Source organism: Hemitrygon akajei, chromosome 11 (genome assembly GCF_048418815.1).
Source record: "Hemitrygon akajei chromosome 11, sHemAka1.3, whole genome shotgun sequence".
NCBI lineage: Eukaryota > Metazoa > Chordata > Chondrichthyes > Myliobatiformes > Dasyatidae > Hemitrygon > Hemitrygon akajei.
In genome coordinates, this window is record NC_133134.1 from 158,971,283 (window position 1) to 158,987,380 (window position 16,098).

Genomic DNA, 16,098 nt, shown 5'->3' on the forward strand with positions numbered 1-16,098 from the left:
GTGTTCCCTGCACTAAAATGGTGACTGCACTTCAAAGTTTTGGCTGTAAAATACCCAAGGGTCAAGATAGGCACTATGCAAATGCAAGTTTATTTTCTTTTATTAATATAAAATCATTTCAGACTGCCTTTGTATTGTACTCCTTGAAATACCCCCCAAAATAGGTTAATTGGACAATATTCACTGTTGCATTTGGGGGAGAAAAACTGTAAAGCAGTGTGTATGCCTGGAAAATGACTTGACTCTTTGAAACGCAGCATTCAGGTTATCAAAGTTCATAATCAGGGATGTGTTTGCACATTCGACTAATTGATTTACTTTAGTTTCCTTCCATTATGTCAATAGGTCACAAATGAACTCTCATCCTTTCCAAATTCACAAAAGCGACACAAACAATTGTGATGTTTGGGGTCCTAGTAGTTAGCAGTGTTTGCTCTGTGTCAGTGATAACATAACTTGCACAAGATTTTTCCTTGCAGGGAGACGCCAGATGAGGGAGTAACATTACACATGAGAAGTAGACTTTACTCTGTGTGTGTGTGTGTGTGTGTGTGTGTGTGTGTGTGTGTGTGTGTGTGTGTGTGTGTGTGTGTGTGTGTGTGTGTGTGTGTGTGTGTGTGTGTGTGTGTGTGTGTGTGTGTGTGTGTGTGTGTGTGTGTGTGTGTGTGTGTGTGTGTGTTTAAGTGTGTAAGCAGCATCTATTTGGTGTTCGGTTACGGATGATTGTCATGTGTTTACTGCTACAGCTCATCCCCATCACTCCCTGGTCTCTCCATTCAACTTCTTACAAAGTGTCTTCTCACGTGCAACATTTCCATAGACAGTAAAATAGGATGGATTTCAGTTTACTGGGCCATCAGTTAATCAGTGAAGCCATCTATTTGGGACAACTCTTAAAGAACAAAAACCAATTGAGAAAATAGCCAGGATTTCCTTTGTTTACTTGGAACACTATGCCGCTTAATTGGGACAGGAGACTGCTGCCAAACAGATTCTAACTTGCGCCAGTCGTGTGCACTTGGGTGGCCATTAGAGACTACAGTGTGCGTAGAGCAAGCAGTTTTTAAATAATATGTTGTGTGTGTTTGTTTTCAAGAAGCAGTGATTTTTATCACTGATAGTTGGTGAGAAATAAACAGTAAGACAAAATTCAGAACTGTCTTGCTCACAGAGGTTTCGAGCATTCAGGCTTTGAATTGCCAGAAATGGCCAGGAGTGAAAATGAAATGATTTTACCACTTCAACAAGTTAGGAATTATGAAGAATTTGAAGGTATTGACAATCATCTTGAATGTTACAATGAAAATGAAGATTTGGAGGATGCAATCATAAAAATCATTCTATGAAGGCAGTCTATTATCTGCGCCAGGTGTCTGCACTGATTTTGTTCATTTGCAGTCAATCAAAAGAACATGGCAACCTACACTGAATGAATTCCTCCATTGATAACTATTAGGAACTAATACACAGTTTTATAGTACTGCGGTAATGTTCTTATTTGTTCTGTATTTCATTTAAATACATAATTTGTTACTCGGTTAAATGGTAGCTTGTCTTTTTTTATACCTTTTAAACTATTTCCATTAAACTTCAGCCGCTTAAATGGGCCAAGGTGTACGGGTCCCGATTTGTCCCGATTAAACAGAATTCACTGTATTTTCAGATTATAACTTATTAATTCCATTTGAAATTGGATCCCTACTCATCAATAGATATATGCAAATATTCTTCTGGATCTATAACATGTCGGTAGTTTATTCGTCTTCATAGATGCTGCGTGACCTGCTGAGTTCCTCTGGCATTTAGTGTGAGTTACTGAGGAAATGGTGTCACACTAGTTAGGAACCTGATCCACTGTTTTTGCTACTTAGCTTAACTAGGCTACTTTCTCAATCACTTTGCTGAATGTTTTAATTATTTAGAACATTAAATACCCAGGATATAATCCAATGCTCCCCAGTTTAAATTACTTCTGAAAATAATGTGGACGTATTTAGAATGCATTAATAATTCTGCATCACAAATGCAGTTGTTCAAGTTCTATTTCAGAAGCTTGAGGACGTAATGTCAGCAGGGGTTGCTGAGAGAGTCATCAGGGGGAGACCCAGGTGTTTAAAATGAAACCTAGTCAGATGGATGTAAAACCCTTTGGGACATTTCAAAAGGTTGTATAGCAGAACAGTACAGCACAGGAAGAGGCCCTTTGGCCCACCATAAGTGCCAACCATAATGCCAGACTAAACCTATCTGCACATGATCCATGTCCCCGGCCAAAGAACTTAACTTTGCTTAACAATCAAGAGAAAATCTACAGATACTGGAAATCCAAACAACACACACAAAATGCCAGAGGAACTCAGCAAGCCAGGTAACTTTGTGCAAAAGAGTAAACAGTTGACTGTTCGGGCCAAGACCCTTCAGCAGACTGGAGAAAAAAGGTGGGAAGTCAGAATAAGAAGGTGTTTCCGCAACACATTGTACTCCTTCTGGGTATCATCCAACTCGATGGCATGAACATTGATTTCACAAGCTTCCGATAATGGCCCCCCACCCTCACCATTCGTCATTCCCATTTCCCTCTCTCACCTTATCTCCTTACCTGCCCATCATCTCCCTCTGGTGCTCCTCCCCTTTTCCTTTCTTCTGTGGCCTTCTGTCCTCTCCTGTCAGATTGTCTCTTCTCCAGCCCTTTATCTCTTTCACAAACTGACTTCCCAGCTCTTTGCTTCAACCCTCCCTGTTTCACCTATCACTTACTACTTTGTATTTCTTCCTCACCTTCCACCACCTTCTTACTCTGACTTCCCATCTTTTTTCTCCAGTCCTGATGAAGGGTCTCGGCCCAAACAGTCGACTTTTTCCCATAGATGCTGCCCGGCCTGTTGAGTTCCTCCAGCATTTTGTGTGTGTTGCTTACCTTCGCTTAAGTCCACTTATGTACATTTAATATTGCCAGGTTTAGTTTCTCAAGCTTCATCACTTCAACATTGTAAATTTTGCTAGTTGCTAATAATACATTTCTTTCACTTTTTGAACATTATGATCAGACAGGATAGCTCCCTGTGCTCGGTCTCTAGCAGCGGCTTTGAATTGTTAGAGTAGCCATTGCATCAGGGTATCTTTAAAGCGGAGGCTGATAGGTACTTAATTAGTAAGGGTATCAAAGACAATGGGGAGAATGGGATTGAGAGGGAAAATAAATCAGCTTTGATAGAACAGCAGAGTAGACTCAATGGGCCAAATTCTGCCCCTACAGCTTCTGGTCATTTCTGACCCCAGCACTGACCTGTCCCCAACAGGCAGCTGCATGTAGTGGCTCCCAGCCGTCATTGTCCTTGATGTTCACTTTAGCTCCATTTTCCAGCAGTAACTCAGCAACTGTGCAGTAACCATTCGCAGCAACGACATGTAGCTGAAGGAGAGATGGACAGAGACCTTACATACAGTGCTCATCCATTTACATCAGGGATTCCCATCCTGGGGTCCACGGACTCCTCAGGTAATGGTAGGAGTCCATGGCATAAGAAAAAGGTTGGGAACCCCTGATCAACACAAAACAACAGCAGAATGACAAGAAATATCATCTCAACAGAACCCTAACCATTAGAACGTCCCATAAGGATGGGGACAAACTGTAAAGACATTACGCATTGAAGAACTTGTGCCTGTTCACTCAGAATCAGAATAAGGTTTAATATCACTGACATACGTTGTGAAATTTGTTGTTTTGCGGCAGCAGTACTGTGCAATTCATAAATAAACTATAAATTACAATAACAACTGTACTTAAATGAATAGTGCAAGAACAGAGCAAGCATTGTGAGCCAGTGTTCAAGGGCTGGTTCCTTGTCTGTGAGGAAACTTGATGGCAGAAGGAGGTTGCTGTTCCATGGTGATGAAGACCATGGAGCGGCTGATAATACAGAATCTGAGGCCACAAACCAGGCACACCCAGGATCCTCTTCAGTTTGCGTATAAGGAGAAGGTGGGAGTGGAGGATGCTATCACGTATTTGCTGCACAAATCACTCTCTCACCTAGAGGGGGTCAGTTGTGCTGTGAGGATTACATTCCTTGACTTCTCTAGTGCCTTTAACACCATCCAGCCCAAGAACTTAAGGCACAAACTAACGGAGATGGGAGTAGACTCTCACATGGTGGATTGGATAGTGGACTACTTGACAGATAGACCTCAGTATGTGCGGTTGGGAGACTGTAGGTCTGACACGGTGGTCAGCAGCACAGGGGCGCCGCAGGGAACCGTACTCTCTCCGGTCCTGTTCACCCTGTACACATCAGACTTCCAATATAACTCGGAGTCCTGCCATGTGCAGAAGTTCGCTGATGACACGGCCATAGTGGGGTGTGTCAGGAATGGACAGGAGGAGGAGTATAGGAAACTGATACAGGACTTTGTGATATGGTGCAACTCAAACTACCTGCGTCTCAATATCACCAAGACCAAGGAGATGGTGGTGGACTTTAGGAGATCTAGGCCTCATATGGAGCCAGTGATCATTAATGGAGAATGTGTGGAGCAGGTTAAGACCTACAAGTATCTGGGAGTACAGTTAGACGAGAAGCTAGACTGGACTGCCAACACAGATGCCTTGTGCAGGAAGGCACAGAGTCGACTGTACTTCCTAAGAAGGTTGGCGTCATTCAATGTCTGTAGTGAGATGCTGAAGATGTTCTATAGGTCAGTTGTGGAGAGCGCCCTCTTCTTTGTGGTGGCGTGTTGGGGAGGAAGCATTAAGAAGAGGGACGCCTCACGTCTTAATAAGCTGGTAAGGAAGGCGGGCTCTGTCGTGGGCAAAGTACTGGAGAGTTTAACATCGGTAGCTGAGCGAAGGGTGCTGAGTAGGCTACGGTCAATTATGGATAACTCTGAACATCCTCTACATAGCACCATCCAGAGACAGAGAAGCAGTTTCAGCGACAGGTTACTATCGATGCAATGCTCCTCAGACAGGATGAAGAGATCAATACTCCCCAATGCCATTAGGCTTTACAATTCTACCGCCAGGACTTAAGAACTTTTTAAAAGCTATTATTAATGCTTTTTGAGATAGTGATTTGGATGCATATCATATTTTTTACTGAGTTAAGTATTGTATGTAATTAGTTTTGCTACAACAAGTGTATGGGACATTGGAAAAAAGTTGAATTTCCCCATGGGGATGAATAAAGTATCTATCTATCTATCTATCTAAAACGCTGACTGTGTGCCTTCAGGCTCCCGGACTTCCTCGTTTTAGACCGTGAGACCATAAGACAAAGGAGCAGAAGTCGGCCATTCGGCCCATCGAGTCTGCTCTGCCATTTTATCATGAGCTGATCCATTCTCCCATTTAGTCCCACTCCCCCGCTTTCTCACTATAACCTTTGTTGCCCTGGCTACTCAGATACCTGTCAATCTCTACCTTAAATACACCCAATGACTTGGCCTCCACAGCCGCCTGTGGCAACAAATTCCACAGATTCACCACCCTCTGGCTAAAATCAGTTTTCTTCTGATAAAGATCTTACATACGTGTTACATTACATCTACAACACAATGGAATTCAAGTTTCAAGATTCGAGATTGTTTAATATCATTTCCAGTACACCAGTGTAAAGGAGAACAAATAATTGTTACCTTGGATCCCATGCAGCACAAAAAAGACAATAAGAAAAAGAACACAATAATTAAAAACAAACAATAAATATAAATGTGTAAGATAGCATATGAAGTGTACATTGATCAGGGGTTCCCACCCTTTTTTGTGCCATGGTCCCCTAACCATTAACTGAGGGGACTGAGGACTCCAGGTTGGGAACCCATAGATTGTCTGAACATAGACATTACAGGCTCTTCGGCTCACAACATTGAGCCGACCATGTAACCTACAAGAATGCTAGTCTACAAAAAGATGCTAAGCACAGGAGTGTCTGTACATAAGATGACTCTGACAGGAACTGATAAAGTAGTATTGTTGGGGTGTGTGATGGCGTGGGTTAGTGGGTGGAGTTGATCAGCTTTACTGCTTGGGCAAGTAACTGTTTTTTAGTCTGGTGGTCCTGGCATGGATGCTATATAGCCTTCTCCCTGATGGGAGTGGGACAACCGGACCATGAGCAGGATGGGAGGGATCCTTCATGATGTTACTGGCTCTTTTCCAGCACCTTTCTGTATAGATGCCCTTGATGGTGGTCATATAATGGGACATAACATGCAATTATAATTGATAAGCTTCAACATTTGTTATATTGAAATCTGTTCTGTGTTTTGCTGCTCTCGCCAGTTTGAAGTCTCATCCTCACCATAGTTTGATCAGTCTTGCTGCTCTTGAGTAAACATTCACCAACAAAATATGCACCTACTCTTTTTTTAAACCAGCCACTGGAGAAGGTCCAGAGGAGGTTCATGAGAATGATCCCGGGAATAAGAAGATTAATGTATGAGGAGTATTTGATGGTTCTGGGCTTGTACTCACTGGAGTTTAGAAAAATGAGGGAGGATCTCATTAAAAATAATTTATATGTGTATGGTCATGCACTTTGGAAGAAGAAATAAAAGTGTAGACTATTTCCTAAATGAAGAGAAAATTTTAAAAGAATCTGAGGTGCGAAGGGAATTGAGAGTCCTCATGGAGGATTCCCAAAAGGTTAATTTGCAGGTTGAGTCAATGGTGAGGAAGACAAATGCGATGTTGGCATTCATTTTGAGAGGACTAGGATATAAAAGTAAGGATGTAATGTTGAGGCTTTATAAAGCACTGGTGAGGCCTCAGTTGGAGTATTGAGAGCAGTTTTTCAGCCCCTTATCTAAGAAAGGTTGTGCTGATGTTGGAGAAGGTTCAAAGGAGGTTCACAAAAATTATTCCAGGATTGAAAGGCTTGTCATATGAGGAATGTTTGATGGTTCTGGGCCGCTACTCATTGGAATTCAGAAGAATGAGGGATGACCTCATAAAAACCTATTGAAAGACCTCAATTGAGTGAAGGTGGAGAGGATATTTCCTATGGTGAGAGAGTCTAAGATAAGATGACGTGGAGTCAGAATAGAGGGGCATCCCTTTTTGAATGGAGATGAGGAGGAATTTCTTTAGCCTGAGAGTGGTGAATCTGTGGAATTCGTTGCTACAGGCGGCTGTGGAGGACAAGTCATTGGGTATATTCAAGGCAGAGGTTGATAGATTCTTGATTAGTTGGGGCATGAAGGGATTCAGGGAGAAGGCAGGAGATTGAGGGGAAGAATGGATCAGCCATGATGAAATGGCAGAGCAGACTCAATGGGCCAAATGGCTTAATTCTGCTCCCATAGCTTATGGTCTTAGAAAACTTGTCGAATATTGAAAGGCCTAGATAGCATGGACATGGTGAGGATGTTTTCTGTTGTGGGGGAGTCTAGGACCAGAGAGTACAGCCTCAGAATAGAAGGATGTCCCTTCAGAACAACAATTAGGAAGAATTTCTTTCGGAAGAGGGTGGTGAATCTGAGGAAATATTGTCACAGATGGCTGTGGAGGCCAAGTCATTTGGTATTTTTAAAGTGATAGGTTCTTGATTAGTAAGGATAGTAACAAAATTAAATTAAAATGAAATCAAAGGTTACAAGGAGAAGGCTGGGGACTGAGGTCAAGAGGGATAATAAATCAGTCATGATAGAATGATGGAACAGACTCGATGGGCTGAATAGACTAATTCTGCTTTTGTATCTTAGGTCTTATGTCTTTGAAAAACAGGTTTGAGCCTGTTTTAAAATAGGTTTGAGCCTATTTTAAAGGTAACATTTATGACCTTGTTAACAGTACTGGCTACAGGTAATTCTCAGTCCCCAATGTTATTGAAATACCAGAGCTAAAGATTACAGACCAGCCAGATAACATTCAGAATGATTATTTGTTCCACAGGAGAGGCATGAACAATATATCTCTGCTAAGTAGGTAAAGACCCTAATGGGAGTTATCTACAGGCCCCCAAACAGCAGTCTGGATGTAGGGTGTAAGTTGAATGAAGAGTTAAAATTGGCAGGTCCCAGTTATCATGGGGGATTTCAACATGCAGGTAGACTGGGAGAATCAGAATGGTACTGGACCCCAAGAAAGGGAGTTTGTGGAGTGCCTCCGAGATGGATTCTTAGAACAGCTTGTACTGGAGCCTACCAGGGAGAAGGCAATTCTAGATTTAGTGTTGTGCAATGAACCGGATTTGATCAGGGACCTCGAGGTAAAGGAACCATTAGGAGGTAGTGACCATAATATGATATGTTTTAACCTACAACTTGAGACGGAGAAGGGAAAATCGGATGTGTCAGTATTACAGTTGAACAAAGGGAACTATGGAGCTATGAGGGAGGAGCTGGCCAAAGTTCAATGGAACAATACCCTAGCAGGGAAGACAGTGGAACAAAAATGGCAGGTATTTCTGGGAATAATGCAGAAGGTGCAGGATCGGTTCATTCCAAAGAGGAAGAAAGATCCTAAGGGGAGTAAGGGGCGGCCGTGGCTGATGAGGGAAGTAAAGAGCAGTATAAAAATAAAAGAGAAGAAGTATAACATAGCAAAGATGAGCGGGAAACCGGAGGACTGGGAAGCTTTTAAAGAGCAACAGAAGATAACAAAAAAGGCAATACGCCAAGAAAAAATGAGGTACGAAGGTAAACTAGCCAAGAATATAAAGGAGGATAGTAAAAGCTTCTTTAGGTATGTGAATAGCAAAAAAATAGTTAAGACCAAAATTGGGCCATTGAAGACAGAAACGGGTGAATTTATGGGGAACAAGGAAATGGCAGATGAGTTGAACAGGTACTTTGGATCTGTCTTCACTAGGGAAGACACAAACAATCTCCCAGATGTAATAGTGGCCAAAGGAACTAGGGTAAAGGATGAACTGAAGGAAATTTATATTAGGCAAGAAACAGTGTTGGATAGTCTATTGAGTCTGAAGGCTGATAAGTCCCCAGGACCTGATGGTCTGCATCCCAGGGTACTTAAAGAGGTGGCTCTAGAAATCGTGGATGCATTGGTAATTATTTTCCAATGTTCTATAGATTCAGGAACAGTTCCTGCTGATTGGAGGGTGGCTAATATTGTCCCACTTTCAAGAATGGAGGGAGAGAGAAAACAGGGAATTATAGACCGGTTAGCCTGACGTCAGTGGTAGGAAAGATGCTGGAGTCAATTATAAAAGAGGAAATTACGACACATTTGGATAGCAGTAGAAGGATCAGTCCGAGTCAGCATGGATTTATGAAGGGAAAATCATGCTTGACTAATCTTCTGGAGTTTTTTGAGGATGTAACTATGAAAATGGACAAGGGAGAGCCAGTGGATGTAGTGTACCTGGACTTCCAGAAAGCTTTTGATAAAGTCCCACATAGGAGATTAGTGGGCAAAATTAGGGCACATGGTATTGGGGGCAGAGTACTGACATGGATTGAAAATTGGCTGGCTGACAGGAAACAAAGAGTAGCGATTAACGGGTCCCTGTTGGAATGTCAGGCTGTCACCAGTGGGGTACCGCCAGGTTCGGTGCTGGGACCGCAGCTGTTTACAATATACATTAATGATTTAGATGAAGGGATTAAAAGTAACATTAGCAAATTTGCTGATGACACAAAGCTGAGTGGCAGTGTGAAATGTCAGGAGGATGTTATGAGAATGCAGGGTGACTTGGACAGGTTGGGTGAGTGGGCAAATGTATGGCAGATGCAGTTTAATGTGGATAAATGTGAGGTTATCCACTTTGGTGGCAAGAACAGGAAGGCAGATTACTATCTAAATGGAGTCAAGTTAGGAAAAGGGGAAGTACAACGAGATCTAGATGTTCTTGTACATCAGTCAATGAAAGCAAGCATGCAGGTACAGCAGGCAGTGAAGAAAGCTAATGGCATGCTGGCTTTTATAACAAGAGGAATTAAGTATAAGAGTAAAGAGGTCCTTCTGCAGTTGTACAGGGCCCTGGTGAGACCACACCTGGAGTATTGTGTGCAGTTTTGGTCTCCAAATTTGAGGAAGGACATTCTTGCTATTGAGGAGTGCAGCGTAGGTTCACCAGGTTAATTCCCGGAATGGCGGGACTGTCATATGTTGAAAGATTGGAGCGACTGGGCTTGTATACACTGGAATTTAGAAGGATGAGAGGGGATCTGATTGAAACATATAAGATTATTAAGGGATTGGACACGCTGGAGGCAGGAAGCATGTTCCTGCTGATGGGTGAGTCCAGAACTCGAGGCCACAGTTTAAGAATAAGGGGTAGGCCATTTAGAACAGAGATGCGGAAAAACTTTTTCACCCAGAGAGTGGTGGATATGTGGAATGCTCTGCCCCAGAAGGCAGTGGAGGCCAAGTCTCTGGATGCATTCAAGAGAGAGTTAGATAGAGCTCTTATAGATAGCGGGGTCAAGGGATATGGGGAGAGGGCAGGAACGTGGTACTGATTGTGTATGATCAGCCATGATCACAGTGAATGGCGGTGCTGGCTAGAAGGGCCGAATGGCCTACTGTCTATTGTCTATATGAGATAATTAATCTCGGAAATGATATTAGTTCAAAGTTCAAAGTAATTTTATTATCTAAGTATGTATATGTCACCATTTGCTACTTTGAGATTCATTCTCTTGCAGGGATTCACAGAAACACAATAGAATGAATGAAAAACTGCACACAAACGAAGAATGACAATCCAATATGCAACAGATGACAAACTATACAAATGAAAACAAATAAAATAATATTGAGAACATGAGTTGCAGAGACCCTGAAAGGGGTTTCACAGGTTGTGGAATCAGTTCAGAGTTGAGGTGAGTGAGGTTATCCACTCTGGTTAAGAACACAAGACAAAGGATCAGTATTGGGCCATTCAGCCCATTCGGCTGCTCCACCATTCCATCATGGCTAACTGGTCCACAGTTCCCCTCTTCTGCCTCCCTCCCCTGTCAACGAATGGAGAGATGTCTGTAACTACCACTCCTCCAGAACCATTCCAGAATCCAGCAACTCCCAAAAGATCACCACCAACCCCTCCACAATCTCTTCAGTTATCTTAAGGATACAGTTTTGAGGTCTTAAAGGCACTTGATAAAATAGGCCAAAATCATAATGGTTTCCTTAAGGGAAAATCTTGACTGACAATCTGTTGGAATTCTTTGGGGAAATAACAAGCAGGATAGACAAAGGAGAGTCGGTGGATTTTGTTTACTTGGATTTTCAGAAGGCCTTTGACAAGGTGTTGCAAATGAGGCTGCCCATGGTATTACAGGAAAGATACTGACATGACAAAAGGTTTGCTGTCTGGCAAGAGGCAAAGAGTGGAAATAAAGGGGTCCTCTTCTGGTTCAACCTGATGCTAGAAGGCCAATAACTGTTGTGGGTGGAGACAATGAATCAGGAGGTTTGTAGTCTGCTGAGGGCTAGATCTGTGGCATTTAAGTCTGGCAACCCAGGTCTGTATAAGAAAGGCAATGTCAAGAGCCAAGAAACAATCCTGGGAGATGTTAGAGGTGACATCGGATGCATGTCAACTCTGGCAGAGTTTGCAGGCCATTACTTCCCACAAAACCCAACATCATGAATGGCGGTGATGCCTCAACACCTTTTATGCTCACTTTGAAAGGGAGAACTACAGCGATGAGGATCCTTGCAGCATCCGGTGACCCTGTGATCTCTGTCTCAGATGCCAACGTCAGGCGGACTTTCAAGAGGGTGAACCCTCGCAAGACATCACGGCCCAATAGAGTACCTGGTAAGGCTCTGAAAACTTCTGCCAATCATCTGGTGGGGGTATTCAAAGACATTTTCAACCTCTCACTGCTACAGTCGGAAGTTCCCACCTGCTTCAAAAGGGCAACAATTATACCAGTGCCCAAGAAGTGCAGGGTGAGCTGCCTCAATGACAATCGTCTAGAAACACTCACAGCCATGGTGATGAAATGCTTTTCGAGGTTGGCCATGGTTAGAATCAACACCTCCCTCAGTAAGGACCTGGACCCACTACTATTTGCCTATCGCCACGGCAGATGTGATCTCATTGGCTTTTCACATGGTCTTGGATCACCTGGATAATACAAATACCTATGTCAGGGTGCTGTTCATTGACTACAGCTCAGCGTTTAACACCATCATTCCTACAGTCCTGATCGAAAAGCTACAGAAACTAGGCCTCTGTACCTCCCTCTACAACTACATCCTCGACATCCTAACTAGAAGGCCACAATCTGTACGGATTGGTGATAACGTCTCCACCTCGCTGACAATCAACACCGGTGCACCTCAGGGGTGTGTGCTTCGCCCACTGCTCCACTCTCTCTGCACCCATGACTGTGTAGCTAGGCATAGCTCAAATGCCATCTATAAATTTACAGATAATACAAAAATTGTTGGCAGAATCTTGATTTAAAAAGACAGTTGAAAAACTCCTCTCCTTTTTAAACCTTTGGCGTGCTACGTCACGAGGCTGCACAGTCTAGCCTCTTTTCCCTGATCAGTAAAAAAACATGGCTTCTCTCTGAGATGTCTTTAGTCCTTCACTCTCAGCCTCTTGCTTCGATTTATGAACACTACCTTACTACTTACTTATTTCTGTTTTTTTGCACTACTTAACTATTTTATATATATATATACACACACACACTTACCGTAACTCATTTTTTTCTATATTTATTCATCATGTATTTCATTGTACTGTTGCCATAAAATTAACAAATTTCACAACATATGCAGGTGATATCAAACCTAATTCTGATTCTAATTCTGAAAACCTCTTGGGATAGACAGTATTTATTTCAGGATACTAAGAAAGGCAATGAAGGATGGTGCAGTGCCTATAAAAAGTACTCCCCCCCAACCCCTTTTCATGTTTCAAGTTATCATGTTTTATGATATTGAATCACAGTGGATTTAATTTGGTTTTTTTTGACACTGATCAACAGAAAAGACCATCATGTCAAAGTGAAAACAAATTTCATTGGTCTAAATTCATTACAATTATTAAATGCAAAATAATTGATTTTAGTAGATGCACATTTGGCAGCAATTACAGCCTCGCGTCTGTGTGGATATGACTCTATCAGCTTTGCACATCTGGGCACTGCAATTTTTCCCCATTCTTCTTTACAGAACTGCTCAAGGTCTGTCAGAATGGATGGGGATTGTGAGAGAACTGCCCTTTTCAATTCCCGGCACAACTTCTCAATTGGATTGAGGTCTGGACTCTGACTTGGCTGCTCCAGGACATTAACTTTGCTGTTTGTAAACCATTCCGGCGTATCTTCGGCTTTAAGCTTGGGTTATTGTCTTGCTGGAAAACAAATCTTCTCTCAAGTCTCAGTTCTCTTGCAGACTGCATCAGGTTTTCCTACAGGATTTCCCTGTATTTTGCTGCATTCATTTTACCCTCTACATTCACAAGCCTTCCAGGGCCTGCTGCGGTGAAGCATCCCCACAGCGTGATGCAGCCACCACCATGCTTCATGGTTGGGATGGTGTGTTTCTGATCACATCCGGTGTTTGGCCTATGCCAAACATAGCATTTAGTCTGATGGTCAAAAAGCTCAATTTTGGTTTCATCAGACCATAGGCCTTCTTCCAACTGACTACAGTGCTCCTATATGCCTTCTGGCAAATTCTAGCCAAGACTTCATGAGTTTTTTTCAGCAATGGCTCTCTTTCCACTCTTCCATAAAGCTGCGACTGGTGAAGCCACAGGCAACAGCTGTTGTATGCATAGTTTCTACATCTCAGCCACTGCTGTGTTATCATAGGTCTTTTGGTGGCCTCCCCTTTTTGAGGATGACCTGCCCTAGGCAAATTTACAGCTGTGCCAAATCCTATCTATTTCTTGATGATTGACTTAACTGTACTTCAAGGGATGTTCAGTGACTTGGAAATTTTCTTATATCCATCTCCTGACTTGTGCTTTTCAACAATCTTTTCACGGAATGGCTTGGCATGTTCTTTTGTCTTCATGGTGTAGTTTTTGCCAGGATACTGACTCAGCAGCAGCTGGACCTTCCAAATACAGGTGTATTTTTTTTACTACAATCAATTGCAACACCTTAACTGCGCACAGGTTTATATATAGCTGGGACATCTTAATTAATTATGCGATTTCTAAAACCAATTGGCTGCACCAGTGATGATTTAGTGTGTCATATTAAAGGGGGGTGCACACTTATGCAATCAATTATTTTGTGTTTTATACCTGTAATTAATTTAGATTACTTTGTAGAGATCTGTTTTCACTTTGACATGAAAAAGTCTTTTTCTGTTGATCAGTGTTAAAAAAGCCAAATTAAATCCACTGTGATTCAATGTTGTAACACAATATAACATGGAAACTTCCAAGGAGGAAGGGAATACATTTTATAGGCACGGTAAACAGGTAATGTGACGACTGTTTTCCAGAAATCTAATGACAATACAGGCACATGCATTTGCAAAGCCCCTACTCTTCCTTCAATATTAAGGAGAATAAATTGCTATTTCTTCAAGGTTGGGTTCTCTGTTACCTATTAAAGTGTTAGATATACAAAGTGGCCACATACTCAGTTGTGCTCCCCAACCCCCATCTCTGTCCAATTTGGTCCTGAAAATCAACAATAAACAATGCCGTCGTAATCTTCAGCTTCAAACCTGGATTACGGCACACTAGGTCCTCGTTCACGTCATGGCAGGAATGGTCTTCAAATGGACCTGGATTGTGACAAATGCACTTACCAAGGTGGCTCCCTGTGCGTCTCTTGCATCTAGATTGACGCTCTCCTGAATTGCCTCTCGGACATCTGCAATCATCTGCTGCTCCACTGCCGTGCGAATCTGATCAATTTTCTCTTGAGTGATGCCTGAAGAAGAATTATAGACGAGAATTTGTTAAATCTCTTCAATCACAAGCAAATAACTAAGAGAGGGAGCTGGTCACCATCACAGCAACATCATGGTTCAACATCTTGCAGTAAAACAGTGATCTTTATCTGAAATATTCACTCTATTTGTCTCTCCACAGATGCTGTCTGACTAGTTGAGTATCCTCAGCATTTTCATTTTTAATTTCAGATTTCCAGCATCTACAGTTTCTATGAGACCAGAAGACACAGGAGCAGAATTAGGCCCTTTAGTCATCGAGTCTTCTCCACCATTCCATCATGGCTAATTTATTATTCCTCTCAACCCCATTCTTCTGCCTTTGACACCCTATCAAGCTCCACTTTAAATATACTCACAACTTGGACCCCATAGCCGTCGGTAGCAATGAATTCCACAGATTCACCACCCTTTAGCTAAAGAAATTCCTCCTCATTCCTCTCCTAAATGAGACGTCCTTCTATTCTGAGGTTGTGCCCTCTGGTCCTAGTCTCTTGAGTCTTCAATGAAAAGATTATGGCCAAGTGAACATCAATAAGAAGATCCCAGTGTAATCTACATGGGAACTGTAAATAATAAAAACCTGATGATGGGTCTCAGCCCAAAATGTTGACTGTTTATTCCTATCCATAGACACTGCCTGACCGGCTGAACTCCGGTGTATTGCTCTAGATGTCCAGCATCTACAATACCTCTTGTGTCAATAATAAATGGCCATTTGGCTCATAACTATATAATGGCAGTAAAACAGAGAAATAAAATAAGGTCAATGCAAGGAGTATCTTCTACTGCTTTGGCAGTTCATGTTTTCTTAAGATAAATACAGAATGGAGTTTTCTTTCATTGCAAACTTGGAGTATGGAATCTGGAGGAAAAGAATTCAGCAAATTTACGAGGATTGCTTGTTCGTTACTTGCCGTGTCGTATGACACGAGCGATCGTGATCATCCCATGGCCAAAATTCTTTGCAAATTTTTCTGCAGAGTAGTTTACCATTGCCTTCTTCTGGGCAGGGTCTTTACAAGACGGGTGACCCCAGTCATTATCAATACTCCTCAGAGATGTCTGCCTAGTGTCAGTGGTCGCATAACCAGGATTTGGCTGCTATATGACCAACCACCACCTGCTCTCATGGCTTCACGTGACCCTGATGGGGGGGCTAAGCAGGTGCTACACCTTGCCCAAGGGTGACTGCAGGCTAGAGGAGGGAAGGGTGCTTTACACATCTTTTGGTAGAGACTTATCTCCACCCC

General features: G+C 42.4%; 1 protein-coding gene across 3 annotated transcripts in view; it reads right to left on the reverse strand.

Moving 5' to 3' along the window:
• Positions 1-16,098, reverse strand: part of LOC140736173 (protein phosphatase 1 regulatory inhibitor subunit 16B-like) — a 223,878-nt gene that overhangs the window by 24,606 nt on the left and 183,174 nt on the right. For all 3 annotated transcript variants that reach the window (XM_073062040.1, XM_073062042.1, XM_073062041.1), the window contains 2 exons: positions 14,702-14,826; positions 3,287-3,412 (listed from right to left, as the gene is read on the reverse strand). In XM_073062040.1, coding sequence (XP_072918141.1) covers positions 3,287-3,412; positions 14,702-14,826 — 251 coding nt within the window. The remainder of the gene's footprint in view (positions 1-3,286; positions 3,413-14,701; positions 14,827-16,098) is intronic.